Source organism: Antedon bifida, chromosome 6 (assembly GCF_963402885.1).
Source record: "Antedon bifida chromosome 6, ecAntBifi1.1, whole genome shotgun sequence".
In the NCBI taxonomy this organism is placed as follows: domain Eukaryota; kingdom Metazoa; phylum Echinodermata; class Crinoidea; order Comatulida; family Antedonidae; genus Antedon; species Antedon bifida.
In genome coordinates, this window is record NC_136231.1 from 17,548,692 (window position 1) to 17,573,100 (window position 24,409).

Below are 24,409 nucleotides of genomic sequence, written 5' to 3' on the forward strand. Positions count from 1 at the left end.
TTAGAACTTCATGAGCCACTGACAAAGCCTCGATCTAAACCTTTGTGGATTTCTATAAGGCAACTGTTTCGATAAAGTATATCAAAACAAAAAAACTGACAGAAAATCTGCTGACCAACCATTGGAGTGTGATCATAGCTCAATCGTAAATTCTTTAGATATCTTGATGGATGACATTGAAATACCCACAGATGTTCCAGAAGAACTTAAAAACACGATGGTCATGCACTATATGATTCAGTAAACATAGCTGTCAAGCATTTGGTGACTATGCAAGTATTTATGCAAGTTACCTAGATATTTCGTCATTTTATTGTATTTGATCATAACATTGGAAAAATCATTGAAACGTACAGTCCCAATGTACTAATCTGTACTATGTGTTCGGAGCCACATTCATCGGTTTGGAGGGGAAAAAATATGACAAACATTCTTCTATGTCAATCACAAAGAAGCTTATGTAATTATACATGAAAGTTGATGTATGATATGCACTTTGTAACTCCAGTAGCAACCGTACTAAAGTATGGACGATGTCTGGTATAGTGAACAATAAAGTGATTGAAAACTTATTAAGAATAATCTAATCAGCTTCCATGCCATTACAGGTTGCGCAGCACGTCATTATTTGCTGGTTATTGGAAGAAATCCTACTGGAAATCGTTCGTAACGCATCCACTCCTTGTAAATGGAATTGATTAAGATTAAGAATTTGCACGTACAGTGTACAGTAAAGTTAAATTGCCAAATATATGGTACTCTTGATCAACTGTATAATAACAGACTACTCTTTGGAGGGTCTTGAAATGCTACCTCCATCTAGACTCAGTGACCATATACCATTAACACTAGTGATATATTTCCCTTAAATATTAAGTATTTCACTTTACACAATAAATATTTAAGGACTGTATTTCCCTGAAATTGTTTTCACTTAACATTTAAAAAGCTCACCTATGGTGAATACAGACATCTTAGAACCTAACATACGGGCCAACTATCAGGCAGAGATCAGTATGTGGCCTAAATGAATCGGGTCGTTTGGAAGCCCCTAACCCAGTTGTCAGTTTGGAACTTGTTACATGTGTATGTAAACTAAAGAGCCAGATGAAGTTGTTACCGAAAGCATGCATGTGTGATTGTGATTCAATCGTTTGCTGTACCCAGATGGCCAGTAGGCATTATATCAGTGCTGGAAGAAATACCCACCTCAGAACGTTTACCTCTTTCCATCCCAGAAAACTCCGATATTGACATGGGCCCATTATTCCCAACCCACAAATCCTCTGTGACCGTTTTTAAATGAAATTTATTTTGATCCTCTCCATCCCTTGAACACCTTCCAGGAGTGATTCAAAAAGTTTAAAATCTTTTATACAATTCTGGTCTTTTTGACACCACACTATAACCATCAGCCCCAGCCTATCATGAAAATTATATCTATTTCAATTATTAATACCGATAATTAACAGGTCTGTGCTTTATTTGACCTTATGACCTTGAAAATGACCTTTAAACCTGTAAGTTGAAAAATTGATGAACTTGACCATCTACGGAAATATGTCATTAATGATCCAATAATGGTTACATTTCTTTTAATTGGCTTATATGTTGTTGAAAACAGCTTAAACCTCTATTTTACCATATTTTTGACCTTATAACCTTGAAAATGACCTTTGACCTGAAATTTGAGAGCGGCATCCACCCCTATCTTTTTTGTCATCCCATAAGGGATATATTCCACATGGTTGCCTGCTATTAACAGAAAATGCCCCCCATGATGAAAAAGCTCACATTGGCCGCCCTACTATTATACAGATTACAGAAAAAATTGAACATAGAAATAATATATAAACCTTGTTCAGATAATATGTTGGAATTAACTTCCATTTTGATCTATCAGGATTTAAAATTCTTTTACACCAGGCCATATGTTAGTACTTTTACATGTGATCTAAAGTCAGGCATTTTGAGTCCACCTTTTATAAGGTTACCTATCAATGTATTTCTTGTAATTTTTTCCCCCCTCCACAAGAAGTTATAGATTAAACTATTGACATTTTTGAAAATACATTCTCTGGTATATTTATAATAGAAGCATTATATGTCAACTTTGAAAGTGCCAGTGACTTGATAACAGTTACTTTACCAAATAAAGATAAGTTTCGTTTATTCGATACATTAAGACATTTTTCTAAGTTGCAGATTTTTTCATACCATTTTTTTTTTCATCACAAACTCTTTTGTTAAATCTTACATAAATACCTAAAATTTTTATTTGATCATCCGTCCAATTTATTTCTAGAGGTTTGTCTTTTCTTTTTCTGTTACGCCCAAACCAAATAGCATTTGTCTTTTTCTTGTTTAATTGCAGGTTTGAAATTGTACAAAAAATATTAACAATCTCTAAACCTTAGCAAAAATTACTGTATCATCAGCAAGCTGTGATATCCTTACATCTTCTATAAGCTATTGTTATTTACAGAAGGTAGTTTAATACCAGAATATTTCTTATCCTCTCTAAGTGATATTGCTAGGATGTCTACAGTCAAAATGAAAAGAAGGGCTGACAGGGGACATCCCTGTCTAATACCATTTTTCATTTCAAAAGCTCTTGAGCTCCAGCCATTGTTCATTATTACACATTCTGTTTTTGAGTACATAGTTAATATCCAATTAATAAAAAGGCTTTGGTCTTCAATCGAATCAAAAGCTTTACAGAAGTCTAATGAAATCATAGCACCATTTATTAACTGTTTTCATTTTCTACATAATACATAATATCTTTTATCAGTCTAATGTTTTTACCAGCAATTCTGTCTTTTAGCCCTTCTGGTCTGTATTAACTAGAGATTTAATAAAATTCTGCAACCTTTTACATAAAATAATATTTTATAGTCAATATTTAAAAGAGTTATTTATCGAAAATTATCAAGATTCCCCTCTATCACCATTTTTAAAAATAAGATAAGAAACACCTATTGACAATTCATTGTTTGTGAAGGATTCATTTAATTACAAAGACCTATAATAATCTCAGGCCAGAATGCTTATATAATTTGGCTTTTAAACCATCTGATCCAGGAGCCTTATTATTTTTCATGTTAAAAATAGCATTTTTACAATCATCTGGTGAGATTATACCTTCACATAAGAGTTGTTCGTCCTTTGACAAAGTATTTATGTTAATTTTACCTAAATAATCATCAATACATGAAATAGTTACTGACTTCTTACTGTACAAATTTGAATAATATTTAACTTCTTCTTTAAGTACCTCTGATGGCAATTTTGCAATAGAGCCATCAACTCTTTTAATTTATTTAACCTGTTTCTTTTTTTGCATTATTTTTTTCTAAAAAAAAACTGTGTGTTCTTTTCTCCCTCTTCAGCCCATTTAGCACGTGATCTAATTTGGGCACCTTTTGCTTCTGTTTTATACATAGTTTCAAGACTTTCAGTTAGTTCAACCAGTCTGTCTTCTAAGTAGTATCTATATATAAATTTACGTGAGGGCAAAATTCGGTAAATCGCGTGTTACTTCTAGAATGTTTACTCGATGGTATATAAAGTTGGTTCGTACTTTTGGTACTGATTTTAACCACTTGATGTAACCCTGTTTACTAATTAAATTGAGTTAGATAATTAGTTATTGACAATGAAAACGAATTTAGGTTCAACGATTTGCCCCAAATAGAGGTGTTTTCCGATCGTGGTATATACTGTCTAATAGATGTCTATCTTGAAAAATACCCGCACACAATAATACAAGGATGTTTCGCATTTTCCTATCTCCTCCTACGATAATTGTTTTTAATAGCTGAAAACCGGTTGAACAGCTCGAGTACAGCATCATAATGTTGAAGACAGGCCGATTTTCTTTAAAAAATACTATTTTGATAGATTTAATATACGTTTATACAAATGTATTGATTTCCGATGAATGGAACATTCCAATATAACTATTTGGTTTAACACAAGTACCACTAGCTGTAGGTAAATGTATTGGCCCTTGGGGAATTAACCTAAAGCCTATATAGATATAGTATTGCAATACTTGGACATTACTGTAAATACGTATTAAACATTTTTGGTCACCATTTTTTTAATGCGAGTGTGGGTAGGCTACTGTTAGATATATAAACGCACAATATACAACAGTTGCTTCTCATCATCATGTCGAGCTTGCTCGGGCTTCTATGACTCGGATACGCCACCCTTTCTGGTCTTCCATGGCAGCAGGCAGTTCATCCGGATTGCACTCTGTGTCCTCGCATAGTTGATCTATGTAGGTTTTATGGGGACGTCCAACCTTCTGACGACCATGTCTTGGATTCCATAGAAGTGTATGGCTAACAAGTTCTCTTTTCGATCTCCAACAATGTCCAGCAAAGCGGAGACGCCGTTGTCTGATTGTGGAGGAGATTGGAGGCATATTTCCATATAACTGTGGTTTGGTTGGATGATCTCTCCAAGATATGTCCAAAATTGCTCTTAGCATACGAGTGTATGTACCATCAAGTTTCGCTTCTAAAGCTTTCGTTAGTGTCCAGATAGAGGATCCATACAGCAGCACCGATTCAACTGTGGCTTGAAAGAATTTTCTTTTGATATCCTGTGTTAGTGAAGATTTCCAAATAACCATCAGTGAGTTGAGGGCAGTCCAGGCTTTAGCTATTCTTATTTCAACATCTTTTGATGACGATTCGATGTTACTTCCTAGTATTTGAATGTATTCACCTCTTTTATTGGGATACCGTTAACGGCGTTGATGTTACCATGTTGATTGAAGGAGATGAATTCTGTCTTTGCAGCATTAACATGGAGTCCAATATCTGCAGCAGCTACCTGGGCCTCTTTTGAATTCCCTTTCGCAGATTTTAATAGATATTGCTTGGTGGTCAGTGAGAATGCTGGGTCTAATATCACTTGATATAACTGATCCACTATTCAGTAGAACTTTGCTTATTTTTCTTCTCCACGTAAAATGTGTTTTTGTGGGAAAAGAAGATCTCCAGATATTTTATTTAGAAAATGTATTTTGTATTATAAACCAGGTTTACAGTAAATATATTCATTCATTTGTATTAGTTTTCTTATTGTTTGCTGAAGATAAGTATAACAATATTACAAACAGGTTAATGATTTAAAAAACAAATCAAAAAAACAATGTTAACTTTTGAAAATAAAAGTATGTATGTATGTATCGAAAGTTGTATCGGCTCTGTTGTCGCTATTGTCGAACCGGTTGGTGGCGTGCGTTGGAATGTAAATCTAATTTACATACCATGAGTCGGTTGTTACGATTGCGATATGTGCGCATCCGAAGAAGACATTTTATTTTCACGAGAGAAAGATAAAAAACAATATGGTTGCTTTCGTTGTAAGTTGATTGTTAATTATAATGCTAAACTGTATTGAAACTATTCTACCTTGGTGTTGTTGCATTCATTTATATAGGACCAATCCTTGTATTGATCTTATTTTGGTAAGGCCCATTTACACTATCGACGATAGAGCTATAAATTATATGCATTTTTCATACATAACTATAGTATAATCATCTATGATTCCTTTGATGAAAATAATATTTTCATATGTCCAAACAAATGACGTCATGATTAGTAAGAGCAATCATATCGTGACAATACAACGATTTTATTGTTTTTATTGATCATGACGTCATTTGATTGGATTTTGTAAAATACAATTATTATTATAAATAAATATGTTTATAAAATACTCTTTTCACATCTGCAAAATGTAACAACTTGTAACCAGGTTTGCATAATGTGAAGACAATTTTCTGGAAAATCCCCTGCGAAATCTCGGAATAAAAACACACCAACAAGATGCCTGTGTTTTTGTTCCGAGATCTTCCGAGTTTTTTTACTGCGCACGTGTATTGCTCTGGTATTAACTAACCAATCATAGTAATCAAATTGCGCGCAACCCACGCGAGATTTTACAAGGTTCGCGGATGCGTGTGTGAAAACATGTAATAAGTCGGGAGATTAAACATGGTTACAACTTGTTACAAGTCGTAATAATTTATGCAGATGTGAAAAGGGTATTAGACAGCATAGATGGTTATCCTATACTTCTAGGACAAAATTTCTTTTGTTTTATGCAAGACAAAAGTAGGCCTATTATCGTTATCGCCCTAGTGTAAATAAGCCTTAAAGCTATATGTTATATTTTATCCATATAGTTGGTTGCCTTAATTGTTGGAATATGTTGATAATGATTGCACTTTTCAGGAATATTTAACGTTGATTACAATTTTATCATTGAATATTATGTAATGATTGGATTAATGTTTACCATAGTGTTCATTACAAATGGTTATAATTATCGTAACATTTAATGTTGATGTTTAAATGTATGATTGAAGGAAGATAAGTGAATATAATTATTGTGGAAACCAGCACAGTGGTGTATTCTATCATTTCGGCATCCATATCTATTGAGCGGACTTCACACGCCGAAATCTGTGGGTTAAAAGCTAACCAGATTCTTTATAAGAATTGATAAATGCGAAAAAATCAATCAGATGAAATAAACCTCTTTCTATGACTTTCTATATGAGTTGTAAAATGTACCAAATTAATTAAAACATACATTTAATAAGGTTTACTAACAACATAACATGTTATGACATTATGAACAAAATATTGGCCTATGTAAAAAATAAAATAAATAAATAAAAATGTCCGCACTCGTTAACCACATGATTTCACGGGTACAGTAGTCATGGATATTTGCAAAACAGATTTTTTTATAACTGTATTTTAATCATTATGAAAGCTGTGTAGTTATGGTTACTTGTAATAAGTGGTTTTAATAATTGCATCTTTTTTCTTAAATACTAAAAAACACATCAACGTTTATCATTTCGAAAGGCAAGACTGTACAATCTGCAACAATGTTGTTGTTTTTTTGTTTCATTTCTTTGATATCTGGCACGAACACTGGTAAGTTGTTTACAATTAGAATAGATAGTAAAGTACGTTTCATTGTAACGTTTTCAGATTGCATTGTAAAACGCTTAAAAGTATACTTTTACTATGATTACATTTAGTGTAAATTAGGCCTACAGAAGAGCAGTATGTCTGTTGGTTATACAATTTTGTAGCTAATAGGATTATTAAAATTATGTAATTTTCAGCATACTTGTCGTACAAAGCACAGGCGACTTCAACATCAGTTGTTTATTTCAGTATTGCAAGCTTTGCAACTGATGGAATTGATTATACAGTGTTCACCATGTCCAATTGTTATAATTCTGGTAAGATATTCAGTTAGTGCTACTTATCAGCAATGGCTTACTTACTAAACATATTATAGTTAGAATAGGGAACGCGCTTGTTTGGCTACTCTCTGTATGCATAATCATAAAACTTCCTCACGATCTGTGTGAAAATACCTTCTCAACCGTGACGAGTTGTAAACAATCCTAATTAGCATATGCATAATGCGTACTCGTGGTTTGAAATCTTTGTTTACTTTCGCTCGCGACGATTTTCCAGACGAAATGTAATCCAACTAATTTACCTGTTAATTACGTAAACTTGTTGCTTTTGGCTCGAATTTTCGACTTAAAGTGAATAACTTCAATATTACTTTGATATGGCCAAATTAAATTTAGAATATTTTGACCTTCGTTTTTTTGTGTTTCAAGGGACAATACATCTTTAACTGGTGATATGGATGAAAATAACTTGTAAGAACGGCACAATAACTGTGTCTTTATTTTAATTTACACTATTGTAATTATAAAACTCACAGATCGTCACTATCAACCATGGATGAAAGTGGATCTTTCACAGGAACACATGGTCACGAGTGTAACGATCATCAATATGGTTGAACAAGGTAACAGTACCACAATTATGTTTTGCACAAATTGTGTAACCTATAATATAATATCAAAATTGTTAAATTTAAATTGAAATGTATAGGTTTATATTCTGTGAGTTTGATTATTTATAAACAATTTATTTCACAAAGGACGTGTGTATCATAAACGATTACTAGATGCTGAAGTACGAATTGGATCTGATTATTCTTACCCAAGCACATTGTGTGGATCCGTTACTGATGTCCAGACTAGCCCTATCATCGACATCATCTGTCCAGTTCCAATCATTGGTCGTTACGTAATGGTATGGTTTTCATCAAAAACGCAGTATTTGAGCTTTTGTGAAATAAAAGTCTATGCGGAATATGAATATGTAACTGGTATGTCAGCCTAAAGTATCTTTCAAAACTTTGTTTTATATAGTATTAATGTTCAAAGTTACACAACAGTCTCACAAGCCACATCTTTATTGTATTCTAGTTACCGTAGGCCTATTGTAATTCAAGTAAAGTGTTGAACCATGTAATAAACGCATTTCCACATTGATCATCTTAATTATTGTGCCCGATATAAAATATAGAGTTTACATATTAACGATCTTCCATTACTTTCAGGTGACTTTCAGAGAAATCTGAATCCCATCACACTATTTCCTTTGAGTATGGCTTGTTTGTTGGAAAACTTCTACAGAAAGCTGCCAATACGACCATGTAACTATGGTAATAATGAGTGTGCAGATGACACGTCAGAGTCGATTGAGGTTACGATGGCTTTAGACCCATACTCCAGCGGAATACAAACGTTGACAATCGCCTTCTATGTCTACCCCTACCAGAGTTCGATGGGCGATATTGTTGGATTATCCGAAAAAGGAACCAGTCTACGAATACAACAAACGTATTCAAATGGTAATCTATATCAATCTGAGGTAACTGTATTCTATGGAAATCAGGAGCTGACAAAAGCTCATGTTCTATTGCCTGAAATCTGGACATTTCTTACTCTGACTTTCGATGGAATCAATCAAAATGTCAAACTCTGGAGGAATGGAGAGATCGCAAGTATTGGTTATACACAACTTACGCATCTAGATTTCTATTTCAATGAGACAACAATCAAAATTGGACATGATGGCTCCGAGGCACAAGCTAACGTGGCGATGTTTCAAATTTATGATCGAGTATTTGACGAATCAGAGATCAAATCAGTACGAGATCGTTCTACTAATGGTAATAAATATAATACTTTTTAAATAATTAAATATCAACACCTCTATTTGGACAATTAACTGGATGTAAATCAGTGCAAACTTGGGCTTTTGAGCTCTAAGCTCCGAGTAATATTGTCTCTTGGCAATAATCTTTTATAATTTCTATATTTAATTTCAGGTCAAGACGGTCTCTACGAAAGCTTATTAACATTAGCGAACTTTCAAGGCAAAATTCTATATACTGTATATTCCCGATCATTGGTTCATTGTGGTCAGATGTGCAAATCAAAATGCTGTGACGTGTTCAAGTTTACAATGGCTAAGAACAGTTGCACCTTGTATTCAACTCAGCAACTTCAAGAAACATTTGCAGTAATTAACGGCGAACATTTCAGACATGCTGACGTAATCTAACAGATAATTGATTGAGCCAAGAAAATATAATTGGAAAAGTAATGTTATTTTCTTGCATATAACATTGAATAGTACAATACTGTATTAATATTTATCTGTATAGCTCATCAGCCGCCCATTGGCGCGCCATACAAAATTTAAATAATGTGTCGCAACCAACGAACAGTATCGCTTCGTCATCAGAAGGGCATCAGTAGTTGATGTGGATGCAAAGAAAGTCTTGTGAATAACAATAAAACACACTACTTTTTATTGATAAACTAGCAGCTTAACTACAAAACTGCCAATTGTTCACTTGGTAATGACATGTTGTTAGCCGTTGTAAATATTTATAGACGTAATTAACAAGGAAGTACGTCCTATACCGGTATTCTATACAGTTAAGTAGTGTTTTTGTGCATATGTAAAAAAACCTGTTCAGACAGAAAACAGAAAATTATTGACTGTAGGTATGAATATGTATAATAAATTCTAATCGATTGTTCTTTAAATAGAGATAGATATATTTTTTCTATTCGCAAGCACAGACCTCTTTGAATAGAAAGATCTATTGATTCTCATTAAAATAATAATTATATTGAATTGTATTTTAACTAACCAATCGTAAAACAAAGTTAGATGGTAAGAGTGTAGTTTCGTTGTTCTGTACATGAACACTTTTTAAAAATATTACGGTTGATTTGTAAAAAGAAATCCGTGGGAGGATTGATCGCTAAAATAATGTTCGAATTGGTATAAAAAAGCATTACGACATTTCTTAGGTAATTTTTTATGAAATGTATAGTGTACTTGCTTGACGAATTTTTTGTCCATTCAATCATATAATAAGTTGTAATGTGTCCATAAAGTAATTATTCTACGTGCGTAAGCCTGTAAAACAAACGGCAAAAATACCATCGCCATCATGCTCTTCACCACCACAGAGATCCATCCATCTGGCCGGCGTCGCGTCTGTTCGTTGTTTTGTAGAAACAGTAATATTTGGTAGAGTATGCCTACATTACTGGTTCACTATCTAAGAGCCTATTAAACACGTGCGTCATCCACTGTGTAGCCAAAACATTTATTTATTTACATCCCTAAATTTACAATCGCGTATTCTGTAATTTTACTCTGACGCTATTCAATTTTTGTTTGACGTTCATTGCGGAGGCGAAATACATTCACCAATTTGGTTCAACAAATTACACAAGAAACTCAAATCGCGAAAATAAAAGGTCGCGAAATAGTTAAAAATGTAAAATCGCGAAAATTTTGGGACGCGAAAATGTTTGGCTTTACAGTACTAAGTTTATTTAGTATTATCAGGGAAGAGTTAAATGTAATTTAACTCTTCCCTGGTATTAAAAACCAGATTTACAGTAAATATATTCATTTATTTGTATTTTCTTTCTTATTGTTTGCTAAAGACAAGTAGAAAAATATTTATGCAGACAGGTTAACTTAAAATAAAAGTATGTATGTATGGTGTCCCGGATGCGATTTTTTTTTCCTACTTAAGTTGTGGACTCCATGTGAAAGATAGCCGAACTACTTCCTAAATATAACTAAACATAATCCTCTAAATAATCTCTATCTCACTATAAAGTAAAAGAAGTAGCTCATGGGAGTCGAACCCCATACATCGACATGTAAAGTCCATTGTCTTATCCACTCGACTACACAGACAGCTCGACAGAAATCGTTTGCATTAGCAAATTTATAATGAATATTCATGTTTATTTTGTGACGTTTCACGAGGGGTCCCAACTTATGTACGAAAAGAAATATCGCGTCCCCGGATCGAAAGTTTTATCCGCTCTGTTGTCGCTATTGTTGAACCGGTTGGTGGCGTGCTTTGGAATGTAAATTTAATTTACATACCATGAGTCGGTTGTTATTATTACGGTATGTGCGCATCCGAAGAAGACATTTTATTTTTACGAAAGAAAGATATAAACAATAATGGTTGCTTTCGTTGTAAGTTGATTGTTAATTATAATGCTAAACTGTATTGAAACTATTCTACCTTGGTGTTGTTTCATTCATTTATATAGGACCAATCCTTGTATTGATCTTACTCTGTTAAGGCCCACACTAGGACAATTAACGATCGACGATAAATAGATAAATATGCATTTTTCATACATAACTATAGTATAACCACCTATGCTTCCTTTGATGAAAATAATATTTTTACACGTCCAAACAAATGACGTCATGATTAGTAAGAGCAATAATATCGTGACGATACAACGATTTTACTGTTTTTATTGCTCATGACGTCATTTTTAAAACTACAATAATAATAATAAATTAATATGTTTATCAAAGACAGCATAGATCCTATATAGTTCTAGAACAAAAACTTTTCTGATTGTTTTATGCAAGCAAAACATATGTTTATCTATTTATCGTCGATCGTTATCGCCCTTGTGTAAATGGACCTTAAAACTATATGTTATATTTTATCCATATTGTTGGTTGACTTAATTGTTGGAATATGTTGATAATGATTGCACTTTTCAGGAATATTTAACGTTGATTACAATATTGTCATTGAATATTATGTAATGATTGGATTAATGTTTACCATAGTGTTCATTACGAATGGTTATAATTATCGTAACATTTAATGTCGATATTTAAATGTATGATTGAAGGAAGATAAGTGAATATAATTATTGTGAAAACTCATTTCGGCATCCATCTAGGGCCGTGTTTCCGCAGCCAGAAATTAACCGATAATTAACCGATAAACTGCCTGTGGAAACGGGGTTTAACCGATTCCACTCGAGAAAAATTAACCGATAATGATCTCATTCAAATCGGATAATTATCGGATAAATGCGATACTTTTTAACCTTTGACCCGAAGAACAAATTTGTGCGTTGTGATTGGGCATCTGGTTGTTTGGTAATAACTGATGCGCATTTATTGGTTAAAAAAATGAACCGAAAATTTTGTTTTGGATGCGGAAACACGGCCTAGGTTATCTATGGAGCGGACCTCACACGCCGAAATCTGTGGGTTGAAAACTAACCAGATTCTCAAACCGTACGTAATAAGAATTGATAAATGCGCGCGAACAAACAGAGTGCGCATACGTGAAACGACTGTACCATCTACGAATTATAAAAGGTACCAAATTAATTAAAACATAGATTTAATAAGGTTTACTAATAACATAACATTCTATGAACAAAATATACTAAAAAAATAAATACTTTATTGTAGACCTGTGTAAATAAATGTCCGCACTCGTTAACCACATGATTTCACGGGTACAGTAGTCATGGATATTTGCAAAACAGATTTTTTTATAACTGTATTTTTTGTATACATTCACATTTTCATTATTATGAAAGCTGTGTAGTTATGGCTACTTGTAATAAGCGGTTTTAATAATTGCAATTTTTTTTTATTAAATACTAAAAAGACACATCAACGTTTATCATTTTGAAAGACAAGACTGTACAATCTGCTGCAACAATGCTGTTGCTTCTTGCTGTTGCTTGTGTTTATTTGATATTTGGCACGGACACTGGTAAGTTGTTTGTAGATAATTAGAATAGATAGTAAAGCATAAATTGTATGTTCCATTTGTTAAACTTAGAAAAAGCCAGTTTTTTATTACTGATTTAAGACCAACGTATTGGAATAATCTGGTTACAACTACCGTGATTCATTTAAATACTGTAAGCTCATTTAGAATGATGCATATGAAAACCTTTTATTTATCTAGTTATCAAACCAATGACTACTAAATATGTTGCGCATTGTACATTTTAAATAATTCTATGTCTTTTATGTGTATGTGTTGGTATCGTTTATGGGGGTAATTGTGAAACAAGTTTAACTTCTAATTTTGATCCCTGTTGATTATTGTTGATTGTTATAATATTGTTTGTAATGAAAACATTTAAAAATAAATATTGATTGAAACTAAAACTATTGAAACTAAGTACGTTTTCATTTGTAGCGTTTTTAATGTACTTTTATTGTATAAAGTATACTTTTATAGTGTAAATTAGGCCTACAGCAGGATAGCCTTTCTGTTGGTTATACAATTTTGTTGCTAAGGATTATTAAAATTACGTAATTTTCAGCATACTTGTCCTACAAAGCACAGACGAATTCAACATCAGTTGTTTATTGGGATTATGCAAGCTATGCAACTGATGGAATTGATTATACCAATTTCAACTGTTATCATTCTGGTAAGATACTCAGTTAGTGCTACTTATCAGCAATGGCTTACTTACTAAACCTATAGTTATAATAAGGAACGTTCGATTACCGACAACCTCCCTAGATCAAGTAAATCCTGGACATAGGCCTAGAAACCATCATAACTGTCGAGGGATTGCGCACAGTAAAGTCAATAAAACCAACTCATTCCAACACAATATTAGATACTCCGGACCCACATTATGGAATAATCTACCTCCCTCCATTTTAGAATCCGCCTCCCAAAATGTATTTTAAAAACAAATGAACAATCATATCTTCTCTTATTATTAGCCTGTCATGTCCTGACTGACCTGTACCTTTTCCATACTGTCTCTTAATTTTTTTTAAATTTATTTATTTATTTCTAAGGCTCGCCCACCTCAAGATGTTTGTCTTCATCTTTCCGGGCATCTACCTTCATTCTCTGACCTATTATCATTATATTATTTGCATTGTATTTTTCCTTTCCTCTTTTGTCAGAGTTTGTAAATAAATGTTATGAAATAAAAAACTTGAAAATAAACAAGACGTACTTTGGTCGTCGGTCGCAAATCGAAAGAACAAACGTCTACATGTGTTAGATATCATTAAAGTAATTGCTTAAATTGTAAGCTGTAATAATTGCACATCCAAAAATTGTCTTTTTACTTTAATTTACCCTATTGTAATTATAAAACTCACAGGTTATCACTATCAACCATGGATGAAAGTGGATCTTTCACACGAACACATGGTCACGAGTGTTACGATCATCAATATGGTTGACCAAGGTAACAGTACCACAATTATGTTTTGCACAAAATGTGTAGCCTATAATATAATCGCTAAATTTAGGTTTATATTCGGTGACTTTTGATTTATAAACAATTTATTTCACAAAGGACGTGCCTTCCATAAACGATTACTAGATGCTGAAGTACGAATTGGATCTGATTATTCTTACCCAAGCACATTGTGTGGATCCGTTACTGATGTCCAGACTAGCCCTATCATCGACATCATCTGTCCAGTTCCAATCATTGGTCGTTACGTAATGGTATGGCTTTCATCAAAAACGCAGTATTTGAGCTTTTGTGAAATAAAAGTCTATGCGGAATATGAATATGTAACTGGTATGTCAGCCGGCCTAGAGTGCCTTTCAAAACTTTATTTTATATAATGTTAATGTAAAAAGTTACAGAACAACAGTACCATATACATAGTATCAGAAACATAGTCTATCCAGCTCCAATCAATTGTCGTTACGTAATGGTATGGTTTCCATCAAAAACAAAGTATTTGATTGGACGATTGATTGTGGGTCACACTGTGTTTGATAGACGTACATTTTTTATGAAAGTTTGGGGACAAGTCTCCTGGAGAGGCCACATAGCCGTTAAGGCTAACAGCTAATTAAGCGGCCTCCCCCTTAACTAATTAATCACAAATGTGTTGCATAAAAACAACAAAATTCACTTAAGTTGCTTAAAGTGAGTGACAATATAATCTAAATGCCGGATAACAAAGGTATCCGAGTGGTGATTGACGTTAAGGTTGAACTAAAATATCAGGAAGAATAATTTGAGAAAAAAATCTGCAAAATGAAAAAAAAGAAACTTTTCAATATTTTTTCTTTCTCCATTAAATTATGTTTTTTTTTAAATTGATATTCTATTTAATAATTTAAGAAATAATGATTTATTTTTGTCAATCAGTAGGCCTAGTAAACGTAAAATAAAGTCTGAAATACTCTAATTATAAAGCAGGGTATTAAATACACAATATTGTTTTGAGGATGGGATTATGATTGCTGTTGGTAATTGGAGTGGAGAATATAATATGTCTTCGACAAAGTTGGATTAATGTGAATATACCCAACTACTATTATACAGATATTGCCTGCTTAGAGGTGAAATATAAGATTTGACATCCCCGAGGGAATGATATTATGTTCGAGGGAATATATATATCCCGAAGCGGCAGCTGAGGGATATATAATTCCCCGAGAACATAATATCATCCCGAGGGGATGTTAAATCTTATATTTTACCGATATAAAAGGCGATATCTGTTATATTATATAGCCAAGAACAAGTCTGCTGGGTTGGGTGAAGCTAGGCTAGGCCTCCTATTCTATAGTATTTGTATTGTATGTAAACAAGCCTCCTGCCTAGAAAGACACCTTACCTTGCGAAGAATAATATACAGATAATTACTAATTAATGATTCCTTGGCAATAAAATATTCACTTAGGCCTAGGTCGTTTAAATTAACAGAAGAATTTCCATCAATAAGCCTATTAATAATAATATTATAATCAGGTAGGCCGAATAAACAATTCATCGTCTTCTCTCGCGAGGAGCCGAATCTCCGGATGTTCAGCGCGTACTAGTTACTAGGTTACTACCGTGAGTATTGACCAATCACAAACGGTGTTTCATCACATTTAGGGAGGACTAATAACAAATGAGGGCGCTATGTATGCATAGTTTAAATAGTTTAGATGAATAATTTCTTCAAGCAAGCTGCGTGGCGCCACGGTGGAAGCGTTGTCTTGCGATGGAGTGACAATTCCACCCGAGTTCAAATCCAGTAGATGACTTTTGTTTATTTATCGGCAAACGCGAGTGTTGCCACGAAAATTACACAGTCAATATCATCGAACTCGAGAATGTATATGTTTAATGACAGGGGACACGATAATTACGCGAAAATTAATCGGTCAATATCATCGTTCTCGAGGATATATACGATTTACGATCCTCGCAGCGGTAGTCATGTGACGCAGTTTCAACCAATCACGTTCACGTATTTACATAGGCTATGTAATATTACAGTATATGCATACTAGGCCTAATCGTATTACCTTTCATGTTGTTTGTAAACTCTCCTTTTTTGGTAGTCGAATCTCTTTATGCAACTATTTACTTGTATTTGTATAGTTGTTTTTTCTTGATATGGACTTGTTCCGAAGTAAAATTTGAATTTAGTTGTTTCTCAATGTATTCGGTTGAGATCGAAACTTGATTTTCATTGTTGTGCCAAATCGCTAGATTCGTCCATACATTATCGTTACCTTGTGTACTATATGCCCTATTGCGAATATATTTTAATTCACATAGCGACTATGAACCATGTAATAAGCGCATTTCCAAATTGATCATCTTAATTATTGTGCCAGATATAAAATACACGGTTCACATATCGACGATCTTGCACTACTTTCAGATTATTTTCAGAGAAGTATGAATCCCATCACACTGTTTACTTTGAGTATGGCTTGTTTGTTGGAAAACTGTTACGGAAAGCTGCCAATACGACCATGTAACTATGGTAATAATGAGTGTGCAGATGACACGTCAGAGTCGATTGAGGTTACGATGGCTTTAGACCCATACTCCAGCGGAATACAAACGTTGACAATCGCCTTCTATGTCTACCCGTACCAGAGTTCGATGGGCGATATTATTGGATTATCCGAAAAAGGAACCAGTCTACGAATACAACAAACGTATTCAAATGGTAATCTATATCAATCTGAGGTAACTGTATTCTATGGAAATCAGGAGCTGACAAGAGCTCATGTTCTATTGCCTGAAGTCTGGACATTTCTTACTCTGACTTTCGATGGAATCAATCAAAACGTCAAACTCTGGAGGAATGGAGAGATCGCAAGTATTGGTTATACACAACTTACGCATCTAGATTTCTATTTCAATGAGACAACAATCAAAATTGGACATGATGGCTCCGAGGCACAAGCTAACGTGGCGATGTTTCAAATTTATGATAGAGTATTTGACGAATCCGAGATCAAATCAGTACGAGATCGTTCTACTAATGGTAATAAATTTAACACTTCTTAAACAAAGTGAAAAGCGAATTTTTTTTATATCTGCACCGATAATAAAGAACTTGACAATTGAGTTTTAAGCCCATCTTATCTTCTGTGGGCGATATCGTCTCCGGGCAATAATTATTATATTTCAATTTAATATTTTTATTTTTAATTTCAGGTCAAGATGGTCTTTACGAGACCCTGTTAACATTAGCGGACTTTCAGGGCAAAATTCTATATACTGTACATTCTCGATCATTGGTTCATTGTGGTCAGATGTGCAAATCAAAATGCTGTGACGTGTTCAAGTTTACAATGGCTAAGAACAGTTGCACCTTGTATTCAACTCAGCAACCTCAAGAAACATTTGCAGTAATTAACGGCGAACATTTCAGACATATTAACGTAATCTAGAAAGAAATATTTTGGGACTCCTTGTATTGTTGTTGTACGTGTCGCACAAGTGAACTGATATAATAAAGCATATTAAAAGTGCATAACAGATAGCATGTCGCACAAAAGCATATAACTGAAGTATATGAATTGTCGCACAATAAGCCTATTACCTTAAAGAATAGTAATTTTCGCACAGTAAGCATATTAACTGTATGTACATAACAGAATTTTAATTGTACAGAAAAGATATTTAATAGGCATTACAGAATTATGTCGCACACACTCATCGAGGTGGCGAAATTGGCAGACGTTTAATCGATATTATTATTTAAATTATTAAATATTAAACAATGGCACATGTTCAAACTGTCGCAACTGTGTTTTCTTTATTAATAAATACTTGGCCTATATATATAAAAATTGGACTACGTTGTAGGTTTTAATTTCCGTTCAACAGCGTAAAACCCATCTGCTTTTGGGGACTCATTTCGAGCAGAATTCTATACAGTGTCACGTATCATCTAATACCCTCGATTGTCTGTATAGTTCATCACCAGATATATACGGCTTTGTCAGTAAAAACTTTCTTATCATAGGATTAGCATCCATATCATACTGAACAGCAGCACACTGAAATAAGAAAAGAGTTCTGTTCACCTGATCTCTTGTGACATCTTCAGAACCACTGCGAATACTTGATTCACAAGGTGAAGAGAGCTTTGTTTCAGTTACTTTGTGTTTTTGCGTTTTTATGAAATTGAATAGATTTCCCCAGTCCAGAAGTTCTTCATCCATCCAACTACCTGCTCTGGCTATTTTATTCTGAGCTTTGTATTCAGAACCTAATCGTTGTGCATAATCTAAGATTAGTTTCTGTATATGCTTTCGTCTTTCAGGAGATACTGACGAACATACCTCCTCACGTGATTGACATTCTATTACGTCAGTATCTTCTACCGAACGCGTTCCCGAACGCGTTATTGGCAATCGTAACGCCCGCCAGGCAGACGCAAAAGAGTGCATGGCATCTTCTTCTGCTAAATTTGTATTTGATCTAGAATTATCTGCTTGTTCTTTTGTAACAAACATAACTGCTTCTTTATTAAGACTCACTGCTGATGAATTTAACCTTTTGACATGTGCGTCGATTAAAGTCTCATCGAATTCAAATTCAGAGGCAATGACATCTTGTAAGATTGTGCCAATAAACGGTATACAATGTGAAGTGTTTGCGATTCTCATTGCTTGGCGGAATGACGTGTATCCATCTGCATCAGTTGAAAATTCTTCAAGTTCACTAAATTTTCTGCAAGGAAATGCAATGAAAATGACGTACATTGCGTTACTAAGATTGTGGCGTTATATAAAAAAGGAAAAATATCGGGTCTTCTGTTGATCAATTATTTCATCGACTATTAAACAATTGATAAAACATATTGAAATGACGTACAGTACCTGAATTTTTCAGGATATTCTTCTTCAAGGTTTCTCCAAGTTCCATACAGACGATAAATTGGTATGATTTGTAACGCAGCCAGACACGTGCGCAACGAGTGATAGTTATTCAACAGTTCACACTCGCAAGCAATCTTTGACGATATTTTAAAAAAAAACTGTTATTTAGCAAGGCAGTATTGTAAATTACAACCATTTAAATACTCTCATAAAGCCTAAACATGATGTTATTAAAATCCTAGTTCTCAGATTGTCGTGCACGTCATAGGTCTAGATCTCTTCTAAAATCGTTATCGGACGCCCATTATTATATTGTCAATTATTTTTTATTTATTATTTTTGTATTATTATTACATAGTTTTGCAGTGTCTCGGTAATATATAAAGATAAATTACAATGGATATCCCTTATAAAGAGTGCTAGATTCTCTATTGTGAAAATAGATAGAGTAAATAAGAGAAAAGGAAGTATGGAAGAAGATGAAGAATGGACGAAAAGGCGAAGAGTGAAGACAAAAAGAGAAAAGTTTCAACTGCATTGCAAAATAATTTACCATAATTAACGACACCTAAGTTTATACTTACATCAATGATATTTGCGACTCGTTCTGTCCTTAAGTTAATGCACGTTTCTTTTATTATTTCAGATGCTAATAGTCCCACAATTCTCATTGCTATATCCAAGATTGCCAATACATGTTTAGCATGTACCTCCTGAAAAGTGCAAATATTTCGAATCATACTATGTTTAAACGAATTACGAAATGGTCAGACTACACCCAACATATAATATGAACCACAATTCTCTATTGCATGGATTTGTCTGCGAATGTTATACATTAAATGAAAGTTTGATGTAGCTGGTGATTGTATGAGAATAAAAGTATTGACCTTTTCGTTCTTTTGCCAAGCGCAATTGGCAAGTTCCGACTCGTGCAGTCTCAAGAGCATTTCCATGTCTATCAGTGTTAACTCTTTGGCTATATCTGCTGGATCGACGTAGCCTATTGATTCCAATTCATTGCTTTGACTGGAACCAGCGTAACTTGTATCGTCGCCGTTTTGATGCTTGCTGGAACCCATCTTACTCATTCGATGTGTGCCTGCTAACAATTTATGTAGCTTGTTTCGCTTTCGGGTTTTGTGTTCTTTTTTCTTCAACATTTCATATCCCATGCTGTTGTCATTGATTCCTTAACAGGTTATAATTGTGAAATAAGAAAGATCAGAAAGAAAGAATGTAGCTACTTTCTTTCTTTATTTCCATTCATCATACACAATCATAAACATACATAAATAAACATAGTACAAAGTACAAAAGAACTCTAATCGAAACTCAGAACGTAACGTACCGGTAAATCAAGCACATACAATTATCAGCAGTCAACTAACCTGAATTTTTGATAGATGAGGCTACATTTCGATTTCTGTAAAAGTGTAATACTGTATGAACATTTTCAAACAAACTATTTTTACACTAACTTCTAATAAACTACAGTAGAACCTATTTTTGGTACTCTTTTGGAAATAATGTTTTATCACTACAAGGAAACGCCCCATGGACATCTTTTCTTGAAACCAACGACGCAGTATGTTTTAACACTAAGGTCAACTCAAGACACTTGTTGGGTCAGGGAGGATTGTACTAAACAAGAAACTATTTTTACCTTTCGTTTGTAATCAACTTCTGTTTCATTTGCTTGTTTTGTCGTATCGTGTATATAACATCGTTAAATTCGTCTCTTTTCCGTTCAATTTTGTTGTATAAGTCAATTTGTTTGTCATCCAAAAGCAACACGTGACCATTAACAAGAAATGCCCTTGCATTATCATCTTCACTAACTGCAAACAAGAAAAGTTGATTGATGTTTTTTTTTATCGAATTATAATTAATTAATTAACGAATCGAAACAAAGACATATATGGTAATATATGGCTGATTGATCGAGTGAATGAAATATCCTTATTACCAGAAAAAAATTATAGTAATAGTTTCATTACTGAACGTTTTTCTTTTAACTTACATAAATCTGCGTATGCTAACCCTTGACGATGTACTTTGTTAGCCGCATACAGAGAGTCTTCTAGAAAACCTGCTTCTCCGTCTAGTCGATCTGGTAACGAGATGGACTTCGGGATCACACATCCTTTATCTTCGAGACTGTTAATTAATTGAATTGAAACGATAGTGACTATTGTTTTCAAGTTCTGATGGAAGTTAACCCAACCAATGAGGCCAATTGGTCGTCGTAAATGGGGTGGGCAATATGTGCCTTTAGATATGAATTGGCCCAGCCTACCTGGGCTATGTGGTCTTGCCCAGATGATGGCTATGGGGCGATAGTGTTCAATAGGAGGTCTAGCATGGGACATCGGTCTGGTGGAGGTCTCATGTACTTGTCAAATGGGTAGCATGAACAAGCAGAACACTTAAAATTTGATTAAATAATTCGAATTATTATACCTAGCGTGAAGAATCCAAGGTAAAAGAATTTTGAACAGAAGCACATCTTACGTTAAATATCCTTCCATTTCTTCCAACATATGCAGTGCAGTTGTTGAGGCCATGGGTAGCGCTTGTGCATGTCCATGTCGCATTGTCAGAACGTTGAATAACCCAAACAGATTTCCTACGCTGAAGAGCACCTCATTTCTATCCCTTGATAATGGTTGATTGTGACTGGACTCGAGTCGAGTAGTGCTAGACCTAGTAGACATCCATAATTTATTCCATGTAGGCTCTGCAGGACGACTTTTATGGTTACTATTTTCCAAAGATGTATTTCTACTCTCTGTGCCATGAATTGTATTCTTAGTCTCTTGCTCCTGATGTGTTGATGATGAACTCTGGTCTTCAGTCAAGATATTTAGTTGGTGATATCCGATGCTGTCTAGGCCTCGTGTGAAATCTCTTTTTGTCATAATTCTTCTACCCATATCAGTTTCAAATCGATCATCAGGAGAGACTACAGTATTTTGTTTCTTTGTATTCCGGCGATTAGTCTTTATATCTTGAATAATTGATAACCATTTCTGCCAAACAATTTCCTTATCACCTCTTTCTGCCAGTTCAAGAAGCCATGATTTACCATTTTTTAGTTTTATCTTTAACACTTTTCCATAAAAGGTTGAATCGAAGTGTGTCTTTGTAGATGGTGACAGTTTAACATATTTATTCGGAAACCAATGTAACAATTCAATATAATCAAAATCAGAATCAGAAGTGTAATTGAAATTATCAGCAGTGTATCTTGCGATAATGATTCCAGATTCGCTAACTCCGACTCGAACCATTTCGATCGGCTCTCCGTCCATCTTTTCCATAACAAACTTACTTTCAACAAGTAATTTTTCGGCTAGACAAACATATTCTTTTTCCCACAGAAGACTTTGAAGGTCCATTTCAGAACTCACTATGATTATGATCACTTACTATAATCTGATTTCAGCCGAAAGCCATATAGAAGGCCTTTTAATACGGCAAGACTAGGCTACATACTTTTCGATCGAATCGCTACCACGTGAATGTATTTGAAAAGGCCGCGTGGCAATTTACGCACAGGATATTATCTAAACGGCGTATTTTCGAAGACGCACAAGTACGCGCATTACACGTCATCATTTTTACATTACGTCTTCGGCCTTGTTTCCACAAATTATCGGTGAATTTGTATTCCAATAGGATGAATTATAAAGTGCGAATCATCAGACATTAACGAACAAAAACTACCCAAATTTTGATCTTTTTTTAAATCCAATTAATATGCACTAATATTGCTATTATGTGCACATCTTATAGTGTCAGTACAGGGATTTTTTGCAAAATCACCTAAATTTCGACCTTTATATAAAATCCACTTAATATGCACTAATATTGCTCTATATGCACGTATAATGCTATATCTTCATCTTATAGTGTCATGGGACCACTTTATGTCGAAAAATAAAAAAGATCGAAATTTGGACATTTTTCCAGAAAATACCTGTACTATTACAGTACAGGGATTTTTTTTTAAATCACCCAAATTTCGATCTTTTTAAAATCCAATTAATAGGCACTAATATTGATATATGTGCACGTATAGTACCATATCATCATCTTATAGTGTCATGGACCACTTTATGTCGAAAAATAAAAAAGGGCGAAATTTGGTCATTTTTCGAGAAAATCCCTGTACTATATTTAGAGGGATTTTTTGCAAAATCACCCAAATTTCTACCTTCTTAAAATCCAATTAATATGCACTGATATTGGAATATATGTGCATGTATAGTACCATATCATTATCTTATAGTGTCATGGACCACTTTATGATGAAAAATAAAAAGGTCGAAATTCGAGAAAATCCCTGTGCTATAGTACAGGGATTTTTTGCAAAATCACCTAAATTTCGACCTTTATAAAATCCACCTAATAGGCACTAATATTGATATATATGCACGTATAATGCTATATCTTCATCTTATAGTGTCATGGGACCACTTTATGTCAAAAAATAAAAACGAACGAAATTTGGTCATTTTTCGAGAAAATACCTGTACTATTACAGTTAGTAATTTTTCGAGAAAATCACCCAAATGTGCACTAATATTGCTATATGTGCATGTATAGTACCATGTCATCATCTTATAGTGTCAAGGGACCACTATATATCGATAAATAAAAAGGTCGAAATTTTGTCAATTTTCGATAAAATCCCTGTGCTATAGTACAGAGATTTTTTGCAAAATCACCCAAATTTTGACCTTCTTAAAATCCAATTAATATGCACTAATATTGATATATTTGCACGTATAGTACCATATCATCATCTTATAGTGTCATGGAACCACTTTATGTCGAAAAATAAAAAGGTAGACATTTCGTCATTTTTCGAGAAAATCCCTGTGCTATAGTACAGGGATTTTTTGCAAAATCACCTAAATTTCGACCTTTATAAAATCCACCTAATAGGCACTAATATTGATATATGTGCACGTATAATGCCATATTATCATTTTATAATGTCATAGGACCACTTTAGGTCGAAAAATAAAAATGGTCG

At 33.9% G+C, this 24,409-nt stretch overlaps 4 protein-coding genes across 4 annotated transcripts; 2 read left to right on the forward strand and 2 right to left on the reverse strand.

Annotated features, from left to right (window-relative positions):
• Nucleotides 1–4,174: 4,174 nt before the first annotated feature.
• LOC144845677 (uncharacterized) lies at nt 4,175–4,645 on the reverse strand. Its single transcript, XM_078703103.1, has one exon. The coding sequence runs from the start codon at nt 4,643–4,645 to the stop codon at nt 4,175–4,177; it is 471 nt and encodes a 156-aa protein (XP_078559229.1).
• A 678-nt stretch (nt 4,646–5,323) lies between these two features.
• LOC144845211 (uncharacterized) lies at nt 5,324–9,708 on the forward strand. The gene is made up of 7 exons (XM_078702393.1): nt 5,324–5,383; nt 6,903–6,974; nt 7,169–7,288; nt 7,789–7,875; nt 8,011–8,241; nt 8,476–9,090; nt 9,250–9,708. Exons 2-7 carry the CDS (start codon nt 6,926–6,928, stop codon nt 9,483–9,485), a joined length of 1,338 nt encoding a protein of 445 aa, XP_078558519.1. The 5' UTR covers nt 5,324–5,383; nt 6,903–6,925; the 3' UTR covers nt 9,486–9,708.
• Nucleotides 9,709–11,374: 1,666 nt separating this feature from the next.
• On the forward strand, nt 11,375–18,324 carry LOC144844349 (uncharacterized). Its single transcript, XM_078701218.1, has 7 exons — nt 11,375–11,444; nt 12,904–13,011; nt 13,574–13,684; nt 14,381–14,467; nt 14,579–14,809; nt 16,905–17,519; nt 17,693–18,324. The coding sequence occupies exons 1-7, from the start codon at nt 11,375–11,377 to the stop codon at nt 17,926–17,928; spliced, it is 1,458 nt and encodes a 485-aa protein (XP_078557344.1). The 3' UTR covers nt 17,929–18,324.
• Nucleotides 18,325–18,344: 20 nt separating this feature from the next.
• LOC144845678 (uncharacterized) lies at nt 18,345–22,821 on the reverse strand. Its single transcript, XM_078703104.1, has 8 exons — nt 21,880–22,821; nt 21,389–21,525; nt 21,032–21,206; nt 20,757–20,791; nt 20,256–20,557; nt 19,950–20,078; nt 19,366–19,499; nt 18,345–19,216 (listed from the first exon to the last, which is right to left on the reverse strand). The coding sequence occupies exons 1-8, from the start codon at nt 22,764–22,766 to the stop codon at nt 18,421–18,423; spliced, it is 2,595 nt and encodes an 864-aa protein (XP_078559230.1). The 5' UTR covers nt 22,767–22,821; the 3' UTR covers nt 18,345–18,420.
• Between the last annotated feature and the right edge of the window lie 1,588 nt (nt 22,822–24,409).